Source organism: Hypomesus nipponensis, chromosome 14 (genome assembly GCF_054491055.1).
Source record: "Hypomesus nipponensis isolate SF chromosome 14, ASM5449105v1, whole genome shotgun sequence".
In the NCBI taxonomy this organism is placed as follows: Eukaryota; Metazoa; Chordata; class Actinopteri; order Osmeriformes; family Osmeridae; genus Hypomesus; species Hypomesus nipponensis.
This window is the reverse complement of record NC_140374.1, coordinates 15,572,412-15,587,552: the sequence shown is the minus strand read 5'-3', so window position 1 is coordinate 15,587,552 and position 15,141 is coordinate 15,572,412. Positions and strand designations below refer to the sequence as shown.

Below are 15,141 nucleotides of genomic sequence, written 5' to 3'. Positions count from 1 at the left end.
TCACAGGACCAGATGAGCCCAGTGAGGAATTGTGAGGAGATGGCTGTGGATGGTGAAATTAAAGCAAATGCTTTGTGCCATAATGAGACCATCTACGCTGCAGCACACAGCACCTCAGGGTAATAGCTGGTCTGACTCCTCATCTAAATACAACATGTAATATCCCTCCCAGTTTACTTCCACTGAAAGTCTTTCCCCCGATCGAGCGAGCTAATCTAGGAAGGATGCTGAAGGCAACCACACAAAAATCCTCCCTCCCACGTTGCCGTACCTACTGTGATTTACTGTGAACACAGTCCAAATGAGTCATTACTGTTTGTCCATCATGTTGCAGACTGAAAGGGTGAGTTAGAACTCCCTTCTGGGTCCTGCCTGCCTGACTAGCAGAGACGAGTTCCAGGGTAACAGCATAAAAGGACATGGCATTTTCATAGCACAATGGGCGCACTGTAGTGGACGAGGACAGAAGCCTTTATGAAAACCCCAGGGCTCCACAAAAACCAGGCAAATATTTGACCCGTCATTGTGACCAATGGAAACGGCTTGAATAAGAAACTTGTGGGTTGACAACGGCTTAACTTAAATTACTATATATTTATCAAAAGAAAATGCAAGGAAGGACTGGAATGTTACAAAGCACATTAATTAGTGGAGCAGGAATTCAACATGTTCGATCACAAATGGATGAACTTAGTATTCACAATGTAGTTCTACATACACCATGTACAGTATGACATTAAGGCTGAAGATACAATCAAAAGACGATCAAAATAAACAAGTGTTTTTTTGACAACTGATTGTAACATATTTTGTACAGAGAATGAAACCAAGATTGATACTACACTGTACATCAGAAACATGGTCATATGTGCCGACAAATACAGAACTATTTCACATGTGTTAAGGCTTAGATTAAGGTTTATCAAGATCATTGAAAACAATGTCCTACACAATGATTTTACAGATAAAAAAGAAACAACTGATGTCCTTCTTGGCTGCTCCTATTCAATGGGTAACGGTGTATCAATTTGGAAATACAAATTTGAAAAGAATAGGAAATACAGCCGAAGAAAGATTTGAGGCTTGGTGATAAACTATGCTGTGATATATCGAGAAGCCTATAACAATTGTCAATCGTTTTCCAGATATATGTTATCATTGTTCACAAGAGGTAGTTCATAGATTATTCCAATCCATTTTAAACTGACGCGCCTTAATCAGGTACAGGTGTCTTCTGACTAGCAGCAAACGTAATTCTCTGGAGATAGTGAGAGATTGAGATAACCTGCGAATTGGGAATTAAATTGATTGTTCACAGCTGACTGTACTTCCCCTTGCAATGCAATATGTGTTTGTACAATCTGTCAATTCTGTTCTGTAATACACCAGCGTGTTCTTCTGATAGAAACCCTAATTCTGTAGACAAAGGCTCGCTGTCTCGATAGAGCTCGAGAAGCCGAGTCCTCGTGTCCCTGCGACGGTGCAGCTCTATAACGCGCTGCGCTGTCCTTTTTCTGAACACACACACGGAACCGAGAACGGTACTGTGGTATTTCTCCCACATATCTAGTACTCGGAACCCGTGCACAAGCCCGGCCTCGTTGTCTATGAAAACCAGGTCGCCGCTTGGCGTTTGGAGCAGGTTATTGGTATCCCTCTCCATCACCCGCGAGTCCCACTGCAGGCTGAATAGGTTGCTAACGAGTCTGTCGAAGTTGGCTGTCAGATAGTCAAACAGTATCAGGTCGGTCCACTGCATTAGCTGCAGCAGCTCCGGCACCGTCTTGTTCCTCAGCTCTCCGCGGAGAGGATGGAGACCGTTGCTCTCCTGTCGAAGCGGTGCAGGAGTAACAACACCGGTGAGGTTGGAGACCCATTCTGTGAGAGATACCACCGCTCGATCGCTCCACTGTAAACCGTCTATCTTCCTCCTCACAGGAGCCCATTGTTCACTGTCAACGTTCAACTGGGAGAGAATGAGGGGCGGCAGGTTTGTGATCCCTAACAGGCAGGCCAGGTAATACGTCAAAGTTTCTCCTTGCACTTGGTCCGCGTTTATTCCGTAACGCACGCAAGCTTTGGTTCCGTCTGAAAAAGTGGCCAGCTGATTAGAAATCCTGCCGCAGCCTGCCTCCAGCTTCACTATCCGGTTGCCGCGGGCTCTCTCTCGCCAAGCCCGGGCATGCTCCTCACTGAAACCGACATGCAGTTGATCATCCAGCCATTCACTCCAAAAAATCCCATCCTCAATCACGGACTCCAGTTGGCCCTCCCTCAGCTTCGACCCCGTGTTATTTACATTCATATGGTAATCTCTGCTTCCTAAAGAAACGGTTTGATCCCTTGCGCCTGTAAGGTTTTCAAGCTTGCCCCCAAAACGAAGCCTCTGTGCCGCGGGAACGGTAAGTAACGCCCGGAAAGTTTTGGTGGATAAGTCTGTCGATGGACCGGGGTGAAAGGACCCAGCCGCCGTTACGTGGAGCCCTCTTTTGTATCGCTCCAGTTGGCTTTCCAGTCTGCTCCAAACGTAGAACACGCAGGAACAAGTGCAGAGAAAAAGCAGTGCAAGTAAGTTCGCCGAAACAGCTCTCATGGTAACTGACAGTTGCCCTTCCCTTTGTTGCACCGGGACCAGCTGCACAGCTCCAACTGTATTGAGTTCAATTATCCTATTAAATACCGCGAGAGATGATCATTCAAGCACTGTAAACCCATACGGAGTCAGTTATTGATGCTCGATATCAGCGCCACGTCCCGTGCCCGATAAACCAACCCCGAGCCCCTTGCTCTCGGGCAGACTGTTTAGATCACGGAGGGGTTCGTTAAACTGCGCGGATCGCATCTTCTGCCCTCATAAGACCAAATGTAATCCTTTTCATCTTCTTAACTTTAAATAAAGGTACTTTTTGAATGATAAAACGTGTGATCTATTCTTGAGCGATTCATTGTCCCGGCAGCGTATTGCTTTCTCTCTTGCTGCCTGAGCCCCGGTCTCCGTCTCCACTGGGCTGTGGTTTAGTTTGATTTGTATAGCTCCAGCTTGCATAGAGACACTAGGCGGTGAAACACGTGACTCTGGCAGGGTGATGGTAGGCGTAGGCTATCGTGGGAAGTGGTGGGTCATGCTCCAGTACAAAGCAAAGTGAGAGCAGCAGCTTTAGGGACAAACGACGCATTGGGGCTCTCAGACGTCAACGGTTCTATATGAAGGAAACGTACGTTCATGACTTTTCATAGTAATTAAAGCCCTATTCATGAATTAGTGTAAGGAACATAAAATATTAACAAAATGAGAATGACTAGATTATGATCAAATTATCACGCAATTACAAAGGCATATTTGATTAAATCCCTCCCCACATGTCTTTTTTAATCTCTTGTTTACCAAATAAAAGCAGATTAGGGAAATGGGTTGTCATTTTAGCTGTTGGTATCTGACCACTAGGTGTGGATGCAACACATACTACCCACTCGGTTTACTCAGTTCATGTATTCAGTTGGCTAATTTTCCAAACCATAAATAGCAATGTAGTTATGGTTCATGTAAGCTTTTCAAATAGTGTAATGTCCAGGCTGTGAAATTAGTGCTAGAAAGATGAATGGACCTAATTTGAAAGGATAAAGGTTTGCACAAGAGAGTCCTCTGTGTCTTGTAAACCTAATTAGGATTTAGTGGGACACACAGCAGAGGATGTCTCTACCTGTCTCTCTCTCTTTGTCTCTCTCTCTCTCTCTCTCTCTCTCTCTCTCTCTCTCTCTCTCTCTCTCTCTCTCTCTCTCTCTCTCTCTCTCTCTCTTCACATTGGTACTTGCATGTCTCGAACAGCCATACATGGCATTGTAAGCGCACACACACCCACTCAACTGGAGAGAACAACCCATCGCATCATCCCTCACCCCTCCGTCCAACGCCCCCTAGCTAAAGTCCTGCATCCACACAGCCCGCCGTCATCTCCTCACCCCCAGTTTAGTTATTCATCTGACTAATTGGGTCATTTTGAAAGTAGCATGCTGGAGCACCAAATTGCTGGAGTCTGTAACAAGTCTAAAAGCCACAGCTTGAGACTTGCACATTAGGAAGTCTGGGTGTGGGAGTGTGGGGAGGGTAGTCGCGGCCTCGCAGATGACTCTGAATGCCCCCAGGCTCCTCCCCAGACAGACGCAGGGCTTCTAGTGTCCCAGCTTTGTCTTTGCGACACTGAAAAAAAAAAAAAACTGTAAGTAGACCGAAGTAGAACAAAGAGAAGCGAGGCTATGAGATGTCCTTCGTCCCAATGGATGGCAGGGGAGGGAGAGAGAATGCTACTGGGTTGGTGTTGTTCTTTGCGATTGTGTGTGATGTGTTTGAGGGGCCACCGTACAGACCGCCTTTCCTAGACAGACACACACACACCCACACATATTTACACACACACACACCCACACACACCCTCCCCAGCCCTGGCAGATCAGCCCTGGATCAGGGTCAGACATAGGAAATGAAGAAGGTTTAGGGTGCAGTGTTGGAATTCCGTCTGGGGGCTGTGGGTCTTTTCAGGAGGCTTGGTTAACCTCTCTGTGGTGGGAGAGCCACTGCAGGGTAGGAAGTGTGCGGTGTGAGGTGTCCCCTTCGCCAAGCACAAGTGCGGGCATGTTCAGATATCAAGCCTATCTGTTTTCCTGCCATGTGTTATCTCCAGGTCAGCGTGCCTCTGAGCCCTCCCCTCTACCCCCTCCCCCCCCCCCCACACACACACATACACACAAACACACACGTACACACCCTTTCGCTCGCTCACTGCATTCCTCTCCCGGCCTCCTCGTAAAAACGCCAAACCCCAGGAGGGCCGTAACGCAGGCCCGGACCGTGTCCTCCAATCAGAGGCCTGCGTGCCGGCCCGCTGCGGTGACATGTGAGAGGGAACGCCGTATGTCATTGGGCACTGCGGCATGGCCCGCGGGACACACGGTACACCCGAGCCCCTCGTCGTCTGGCCAGACCACAGCTGGGACCAAGGCTCAAGTTCTCTGTGGTGTCTGTCTGCCACTGACAGACCGACGGATGGACGGTGGGCTGGCGGAGAGAGAGAGAGATGATGCAAGAGAGAGAGAGAGATAGGGAAAACCTGAGTGTAGTGTGACCAGCCCTGAAGTGTTGCCTTCTATTTGTAATATGTGTTGTCCATTTCACTGTAGCTATTCACTTTGGTTGTTTTTTGTTTTGATTTTGTTTTGAATTTGAGGTTGGGTTTGGTTGTCACCGTGTCTTGCAAAGTGCTGTTTTCTGTCCTTGACGCTTTGTTGTTGCCACATGTTCCGGACAATACTGACTGTCATTCCTTGTGTTGTTGATGTGTGGTTGTCTGTTGTAGCGGGGTTTGCTCGCTACACTGTTATTGTGCCTCTTGCTTTGGCAATACGGTTGTAGTGACTGTCATGCTAATTAAGCCAAATTGAATTGAATTGATAGAGGAAGAGACGGTGAAAGACAGGGAGAGGGAGAGAGAGACACACATATGAAGCACAAGGAAGAGGGAGAGAGATACAGAGAGGTGAGGGGACATACGTATGGAGGAGAAGAAGGCTCACCAGGCTGCCTTGAGTTGCCTCTCTAAGGTTAGCCTGTGCTCAGCAGTAACTCATCGTCATCGCTCCCCCAGGCGCTCCACAGCACTCTAGTTTCAGGCCTGAATAATGAATGTGTGGGCTCTCCATTAGCACTGAAAGCTGCGATCATTTCACTGGGCCTGACAATTACTCACGCTCATGGACTCAGGGACAGGGTGGGGCGATCAGAGTGTTTGCGTGTCTCTGTGTGTGTGTGTGTGTGTGTGTGAGAGAGAGAGATACATAGTGACACATGAGAGCATGAAAGTAATAATCTCCATTAAGAGAGGTCAAGAGGGCACAAGTCACACTGTAGATGGACAGAAAAAGTGTCCAACAGAGAAGTGCATTGTGTGTGTGTGTGTGTGTGAGAGAGAGGGTGTAAGGCCTGGGTGTTAATCAGTGATAGACTGCAGCTGAAGCCAGGGAGCTGGTCAGAGGAGGGGGGTTGGGCCCCGGCTTCATGGATTCAGTATTCTAGTGAGGAAGACCCAGTCTGAGACAGGGCTCAGGTAAGCACCAGGTCGCCACTATCTGTTCTTCTGCAATCCTCTCACTGATGAAATCAGGCTGTGGCAGCAAGCGGAACCAAGGGTGTGTCTTAAAATAGAGTCTGTTACTACAACTGTCTCGACAGCCTGAGTCGGTGAGGTGACGTGCACCGTAACTACTGAGGAGAGGAAGTATGGCTGCTCTTGTCTTCCCGGGTGGGGAAAGATGACAGCTAGTTGACGTGCACGTCAAGTCCCGCACTTGAAACCACGGTACTACACGGTGCGGGCTACCTGTGACACACGTGTGCGTTTGTGCTGATGTGCAGATGATGTCTGGGTTGTTTTCGCTGTACAGTGTCTTGTATGAAACAAATGCTTTTGATCTTGGAAGACTTGAATAAGACACTTCACCCATGGTAACAGATCCTGGATGCATGTGTTTGGTTCATTCAGTGGGCACATTTTTACTTTACATTCAGAAGACAGCATCAGGACATATACATGTCTCCCATAGGACCATCTAGACCTATATCGAGACCCAGAAATAGGCCCAGACCCGGACATTAACCAGAAACAGGAACTAGACCCAGATCCAAGACTCTGCGAGTAAAACCCCAGCGCCTTTCTCATCCAGCCGAGGCTGAAGCTAGACCATGCAGGGCTCAGCACTCAGCCTCCAAAATCTCTGCCCCTTCCAGTATCCAACTGCATTTTCATTTGCCTGTCTTTGCCAATTCTGCTGAGCCCCCATGGTCTCCCCCGATAAGCAGCCCATGGTTTTCAGAAATGATTAATGCCGCTCAGCCCTGCCATGCCCCCTCCTCCCCCTCCTCCCCCCATCCCTCACCCGGGTAATTGCTCTCTGAGCCGGGAGAAGAGGGAGGGGGGGGGGGGAAAGAGAGACCGGGGATGTTTGATGTACTGTATTGCTCATCTGGTTTCCATGAAGCGGTGTTGGAGCATCTCTGCTCTTCTTTCTCCTGGTCAGACAGCCAGAGGAGCACTGAGATGCCGCAGTGTGCCAGAAGAAAAGGGGGAGGCCCGGGGGGGGGGGGGGGGGGGGGGGTGGCTGGTGCGCACGCTTTTTTTTCTCTCCCAATTGTCTAGCCACTCCATTAAAGAATCCCCGTCCAATCTCCTGGATTACACCCTCCGACCTGCAGTACCAAATCCCCCTATTCAATTCAAGTCAAGAATTGAATTATATGTTTTTTTTTTTATTCCTTTGCTAACTGGCTTATTGACTGTGGCGTGCTCAGTCCTTTGGGGGAAGGCTTATCTTTAAATTGGCTAAAGGGGGAGCTTAAGCTCGACTGATTGTCTTTGGGGGAGTCCGAGAGGGAAGGTCTTGTTTATTTGTTCTTATAAAATGCACTAGGGGTTGTGATCCATCCAGACCCAGTATCTAGGTCAAACGGTGGGTGAGGATTAGAGATGGCGCCCCAACGCCCTTTCCTAATGTTACATTTGAAGATTGACTTTGCTAAACTAAAGCTGTATGATGAGCCGGCATGTTCACTTTCATGACATCGCCCGGGAATGATTTTACACAGAAGAGAGAAAAAACTGTTGCGCCAAAGCCTCTTTCCGTCACACACACACACACACACATGTACACACACACACACGCACACACACAGACAGACAGACACACAAACACTGTAACCCACCCAGGCCAGACCTTTGAAACCAAGTCACCCAGCCCCTAATGAGAAGGGTGCTCTGCTGTGAAGCAGCCCAGCGTGGGGGGGGTGGGGTTGGCTGGGGGGGCATTGGCTGACTCTCAGCTCTGTCAGGAGCCGGCAACTACCGCCCAGCTGTGCATAGCCTGCCGCCTCCGAGGTCGCTGGGTCTTAAAGGGGAAAAACATCATCTCACGGCCACGCACCCCTCCTCTAAGCCGTTCTGATTCACTAATCTCTTCTCGCTCTTTCCCTTACTCTCTCGCTCTAGAACCATCCCTCCCTCCCTCGCCGTCTGTGCATTTGGCGTCACGTTCTCTCGTTATCGCTCTATTTTATCTCTCCCACTAGTCCTTCTCCCTTCACTTTTACGTCTCTCTTCCTTTCTGTTCTTTCAGCTTCCCCCTCTCCACCCTGCTGCTCCCAGGCTAACACCAGTGTTGTGCTGTGTAGTGTGTGCAGGCTTAACGTCTTTGAGGCTAACCACTAGGCCTGAGGCTCTGGCACTGCTGTTTTGCCGGCACTTACCGGGTCACAAAGCTCATGCCTTGCCGTCTGTTGGCCCACAAACACATATAAACAACTACACACACTTACTAAACATCAACAAAAAACAAACATACAAAAACTCAACACACACACACACACAGGTTACATGGAGATTTCAGCGTGCATGGTCCTTGCTGGCACAGGTTGTGGTGCTAGTATTTTTGGAGCTGAGCACTTCTACATTCCTAGCCAGAAGAGTTAACCCTGCAGCTGGACAACAGGGGGAGGGGTGCAGGGGTGAGTGGCCACAGGGTTGACCCCTCCTGACCTCTTGAGCCCCCCTGGATCTGGGAGCGTGGGTGCTGATGGCACCTTGGGGGGGGGGGGGGGGGGGGGGGGGGGGGGGGGGCACCAGGAGAGGACCCGTTCTAAATCTGACAGACAGTGAGCTGAACAGCCATGGGGGATCTCTTCAGAGGGTGAAGAACGTCCAGCCCCATTCAGGCTGTGTAACTATGCACCAGAACACCGTCTGTACACGAGCTGAAACAAATATAAAAAAAAGAGTCCTTGGATGTCCTGTGCATTTTATGCGCACAGTGCTTCCAAACAGGATCATCTCTTCACTTGGAATTCTTTTTGTCTCTCTAATCTCCTTCCCTTGCCCATCTGCTGGGCCATCGATGAACCGTGAACTCCCCCCCCTCCAACTCGGCTCAGTGACGGTGGTCTCACAGGCAGACATGCGCGTGTCGCGCCTTGAAGCCCGGAAGGGGGCAGAATGCAGGATGCACGGCCCGCCTTTATAATTGGCTGTATTTCACAGGAAGCCGGGCATGTGAACGCGAGGCGGAGGGTCATTTACGAGCGGGTCCTTGCGGGAGAGCGTATCTCCGTAGAGGGCCTGGATGTGCAGAGTGTTTTACCTCCCCGAGCGCCACGCAGCCTGGGAGCTCTAATGTGGCTCATCGACAGGCTCCACTGATAGATTTGTGTCCCCTGGGGATGGCTTGTATCACTGTGGGCTGTCAGCACATACATTATACCGTTTAAGCCAGAATGATCACAGCCATTAAGAACAAAGAAGGGGCAATTGAATTATTTAGTATGGTGGGTTGTGGCTGCAAAGAACCATGCGGCATGTATGCACCACAGGGTGTGTGTGGTGTGCGTGTGAGTGGGTGGGGGGTAGGGATCAACCCCACTCCCAGCAGGGGGGGGGGGGGGATATGAATTATAGAAGAGGATCAGAAGGATGTGTTTTGGTGGACTGTTCCACTCCGCTGCTTACATTCCTCCCTGCTGAGGCTATCGCTGGACATCTTGATTGCAGCTCAGTGGTGCAACGGCAAATCAATACGTTCCAGCACAGACAGAATAGAGACACGGGAAAGCCTGTCGAGTGGATGATGAATAAAGAGAAGGCGGCTGGATGAATCTAAATCTAGAGCTCAGAAAGTGTTTGACTTAGTTACAGCACATCATGTTAACCAGAAGCTGACCTAGGGGGAGGTAAGCACATTTGACTATTGCAATGTACCTTTGTCTGGCACACTCAACAGACCGTGATGCTTTGGCGCCCTCCAGAGGCTGATGGTGGCACTACAGCATGTTACGGTGCATCTTATTTTTCTGAGCGGCACATTAATCCTGAAGGCTGATAACTCACTGTTTCATTAATATTAATGGACAGCTTTACTGATAATGGCCGTATATTAAAAAATATATATTTAAAAAGCTTGCATCTTGGTCAAGAAGAGTAAAGAAAAAAGTACTTTAGCTATTGTGTTGTTCCCAGTAGTCAGTCTTAAAATACTCATTAGTGACCTTGTGAACTTGTTTTCCTTTCCACAAGGTGTTATGAGGTGACGTTTGGTATGAAGGATTGATTAGCATCTACTCTTTATAACAGACAAGTGAACAGTAAACAGCTGCACAGTGCACCCTAGCTTTCAATACAGACACTTGTTTTCACATGTGTGTTAGATGTCTGAACTATGCAACATCTTGACATTCATGTCACATCTTTTTTTGTCACAGTTCATTTTAACAATCTCTTTGTCTCCCCATATGTTGTCTCGTGAATGCTGGATAAAGACCCAAATTAGTATACTGAGTTAGTTTGACAACTCACTGTGGATCTTAGACTGTAGCATTCACAGGATCCTACCCAGATGACGATGTAGACAGGATGAATCAACATCGCAGATCTAAATCCCCATTTGCATCTACGTTTGTCTACCCAGCGAGGCTGAGATGAAAGCACACATTTGAGCTGTTATTCCGTATTCCTATTTCTGGATAAATGTGTTCATGTCTTTGACACCCCTGTTTTTGAAGACTAGTCACATGCCATCATCCTGTATGATCACCCACGCTGGTAGCATCTATCTATATATGACTGATTGCTTTAAAGAATATTCTCCATCATCCCCCCATGGGGTTCCTCATCATACACTCACTAATTCATTCTCTGACAGCAGGTACTTTAGTCTAAAATAAAACACCTGAAATGAATGCTGAAACTTTTTTCTTTCGCCTAATGCTCTCATACTCTTGCTCACCCCCCTCTCTGTCTCTTTCTCCTTTTGTTTCTCTCACTCTCTCCCCCTTCCCTCCTCTTTGTCTCATCCATTATGGTTTTAGCATTTCGGTCTTTCCTCATGTTTGTTTAGATTGTTTGTATTCATCACAGTGGGAGAGTCTTACAACTCACTAGCCGGGGGAGGGAAGGTCATTTTGAGGTTCCAAGGCACTAAGAAATGCTCATATAGTGTGTACACAAACCCCATTTCTTCACCACAGGCAAATGGGCTCATTCAGTAAACCCCCAGTGGTTTTGGGTGCACCAGTCTTGTCAGTTTATTGAGGTTGCTCTGGGCCAGCCATGCATATCGCTGGCCTTGTGGTTAGGCTCCCTGCCACCACACAGGGAGGGACGGTTGAAACAGTTCCACCGTCGGCCACAAGAGGCTGGTCTCGGCCTGGATGTCTTACTGAACATATCAATTTAGTCATTTCAATGGGCTCGCTTCAGTGTGAGGTATTTATATTGTTTATAGTTTAGTTTCATTTCATACTGTGCTCTTCGACTTGATGCCTATGAACAGTTATTGTCCAGACATGTCAATGACCTGAAGTAAGTAAGTAACCTGAAAAAAAGAGTAAGTAACCAAAAAAAAAAACACAGTTTGGGTGTGTTTGAACTCGACATCAAAGACATTGACAATGACTCATAATCATCCCCTTCTCCGCATCTCATTATTTTCCATGGAGGCAAACACGAACAGTTGATCTAATATTTGGCATGTGACCAAAAGTTACATTTGGAAGTTTGGCACCTTGGCTCCTGTGTTGTTATGACGACGTCTCCAGAGTCCACCCAACCCAGAAACCCCTGTCTTCAAACTGCAAGTGTAAACACACAAACAACAGAGGTGTGTGGGCGTGGGTAGTATGGTAGAGTTCACCAGCTTACACATCCCCTCCCCGTATCCCAACATCCAGGACAATGAACCTAGACTTGCCTGGGCTGGGTCCACTAAGTCACTGGGTTTGTTATGGAGATCTCCCTCCAAGTGTTCCACACTGTGGTGCCTCCTATGTCTGTCACCAGAAACCGACCGATCTCACCACCGCCCCCACACTTGACCCCCACCGCCCCCCGCGTTGTGTGTGGGCTTGCAGAACATTTTTAGCATTACCCTTAGAAACCAGCCAACAGAGCAAAGCTCTGAGAGGAAACCATGGGCTGGTGCTGGGAGTCTGTGGAAACATGGAGACTTGTGCACTCAGAGAGAGAGAGGTGGTTCTTCTCAGGACAAGCTTGGCCGACTGGGTTTCTGTTAATGAGCTTTCGGCCTCATTTTTCCTCTTGAGGCCAGAAGCTTGGTGGTTTCTCTCTCTCTCTCTCTCTCTCTCTCTCTCTCTCTCTCTCTCTCTCTCTCTCTCTCCCTCTCCCTCTCCCTCTCTCTGTATCTAAGGACACAGGCCTGGTGCTCTGTTGGATATGGAAGCTGGGGAAGAAAAACAACAAAAAAAGAAAAAGAGACGTACATAACACGGAAACTTTGTTACCATGGCAAACCAAAACAAATGGAGTGTGAACCTTCTGTCTTCTCCATTGCCCCTGGCTGTTCCCCAGTTCAGGATTTGAAAAGCACATTGCCACGCAGATTTATTCAGAACAAACACAAGAATGCATGGTGGACAGTGCATAGCCCTCCAGTGTATGCAGGCACATTTAAAGCTGTCAGCACCAGGGACCAGGGGCCCAGGACCAAGGACCAAAGACCAGGGACCAAGGACCAAGGACCTGAGACCAGAGACCAAGGACCAGGGACCAGGGGACACTGTATCCTAAGGGTGCTTTCACACCTATTAGTCCGTTTGCTTGGTCCGAATCAGTGAATGAGTTGCTACTTTGTTGCATTTTTCATTAAGTCCGGTTAGTGTTCACACAGTCCCGTTTTAAGCGAACCAAAGTTTGAAAAAAAAACTGACATTTTAAAAAAACAATGACACGCGGTCATACAGGTTGTTAATCTATTGGACAGAAAATGTGTGAGGGAAAATCACTTCCTTGCAACGAACAACAATGGACAGCAGCGATCGCAATACTATCTTTAATTGTTATGATTTGGTGTTGCACAACCACGTTTTTTGGGTTGCTCGTTGGTCTTTTACTCAGGATTATATCCAGGTTATCAAACCATGCGAACTATATGTTTTCGTCTGACGAGCTACCACTTTTTCATAGAACATCACGCACTTTTAGCTGTCTACGTTTTTAACTTTCAACCAACATTGGTCCACTGTGCAATAACAACGCTTTATTTCAGTATATCACTAAATAATTTAAATACCTCGCTACTCAAATGTGTCTTCACAAGTATCTCTGCAATATGATCATCTGCCCATATTTGCCGTTCCTTCACTTCATCATTCGCCCACGTTTTGCTGCTAAAGAGTGGCACGGTTGTCTCCGCCAAGTGTAAATTCCTTTTTCAACCCACAATGCACTACATTTTGGTTTGCTTCCTGGAATAGGTCAATATTAAGTCCAATTACGTTCAGACCTAAAGCGAACCGAACCATGGTTCACTTGGAACCGGACCGAGTCCCATCTTTTTAGGGGGACCATGGTTCGGTTGTTTGATCCGCACTAGAGTTCGAATGCGTGTTCTCACCTCTCCAAACGAACCGTACTTTCAGAGAAAACGGACCATGGTCCGATTGAAACGGACCAAACATGTCAGGTGTGAAAGCACCCTTAGTCTGAGACCTTTTGGCTCATTGGCAAACCAAGTGACCCGCACTGATGGAAAGTCTCCCTCCTCCTCCTCTTCCTGTTCTTCCTGCATTCCAAACTTTTCCTCTGTGTCTAGTTCCACCTCTTCCTGTGCTTTCCATTACAAGATGGCCATTTTTGCTGCTGTCTTTCATGATGTGTGTGTGTGTGTGTGTGTGTGGGAGTGGGGGTGGGGTGGGGGAGTTCATTTCCTTCTCAACACTCAGCCCCTCAGCACTCCACCTCTCAGCCCTTTGCCTGTCATGTTGGGGCACGTGTTGGGGGCACGCGTCGTAAATAGTGTTCTGTACATCTGGTGTAGCGTGAAACAGCTTTGGAGCATCCTCCGGGAAGGAAACAGGTCTCTGTGCATCTCGAAGCTTTCTGGACAGGAACGCTTCAGGATGTTCCGACTAAGCTGATACGGAGGGTCCGTGGAGCGGATCAAGGCTGAGTGTTCTCCTTCGTTAGCCTCTGTTCCCTCTCCCACACACGTGTTTGTGTGTGTGTTTGTGTGTGGAAAGGGTGCAGGGGTCTGTTTTTAGAGCGTGGGACTGCGCGTGACAGTGTGCGTCTGCCCGTGTGTGTGTGTGTGTGTGTACGTGTGAGAAGTCAGATGTTTAGTATCTCTGAATTCCTATCTTTAGACGCCCTTGGATAATGATCCCCGCAGAAAGAGGTCTAGCCCTGTGGCTAGCCCTCTACATATGGAACTTTGGTGTGGCTGGGGGAGTGCCACGGATTAATGAGAGGTGAAATCCAAGTCTTTGTTGTCTGGAGTGGAACAGTCTTTACAGCATAGCTGGTCTGGGTGGAGACACAGGGGTTTGAGATTGATAGCATAGCTGTCTGGAAGCAGTTCACTTGTTACCAACTGATAGACATTAATAGCAGGACGCGGAGGAGGGCCTGTGACTGGGCTCTGGCAGAAGTGTGGGGTCTGCCAACAACACTTAACCTTTTCCGCGTTGTGATGTAGGTTGAATTGGATTTTTACATGGGGTTTTTAAAGTCATTTCCTTGAAGTGTATCAGATAGCCATGGAAAGCAATAACTCAAGATGAAAGAAATTTTTCTTGAGGAGTCACCTCACATTTGCACTGACCTGCCACACCAATGAGATGGTAAAGTGCTGCTTGGGAGGAGGTGAAGCTTGAAGCCTTCGCATGTGCAGGGGTCAGCAAGCTTGGGGTCACTACTTAACCTCAGCACACCTAACCTCTTGGCCTCCTTCTGTCTGTCTGACAAACGTAAGGACAAACACTGTGTGGAGAGCCCCCCCCCCTCCATCCCTTCCTCCTTCCCTCCACCTTTCCCATCTCTTCTTCATCTCTCTCTTCTGGGACAGTTTATTATAGGTAAATACAGTGGCTGGGCAGAGAGAGTACTTAACCAGATGAGCGCCTGTAAAAATGAGCTAATGCTGCTTTCAGAAGTGAAGTGTTCCCCCTTTAGGCATTGTTTTTAAGTGAGTGCAGATTTGGCGTCCATTTTGACTGGATGCTGCATTGCTAGTCTCTTACGAAGCTGTCTGCACCTTGTCATGGATCTTTGCCCTTGGCAATGGTTGTCGCCGGGAGCTTAAATTAACGTCTTGGCA

General features: G+C 48.2%; 1 protein-coding gene across 1 annotated transcript; it reads right to left on the bottom strand.

Moving 5' to 3' along the window:
- Positions 1–574: 574 nt before the first annotated feature.
- fjx1 (four-jointed box kinase 1) lies at positions 575–3,007 on the bottom strand. The gene has a single exon (XM_084672420.1). It carries the CDS (start codon positions 2,591–2,593, stop codon positions 1,313–1,315), a length of 1,281 nt encoding a protein of 426 aa, XP_084528546.1. The 5' UTR covers positions 2,594–3,007; the 3' UTR covers positions 575–1,312.
- Between the last annotated feature and the right edge of the window lie 12,134 nt (positions 3,008–15,141).

Bases quoted from the DNA above. Each gene is read 5' to 3' on its own strand.
- fjx1 (XM_084672420.1), bottom strand. From the start codon at position 2,593: ATGAGAGCTGTTTCGGCGAACTTACTTGCACTGCTTTTTCTCTGCACT.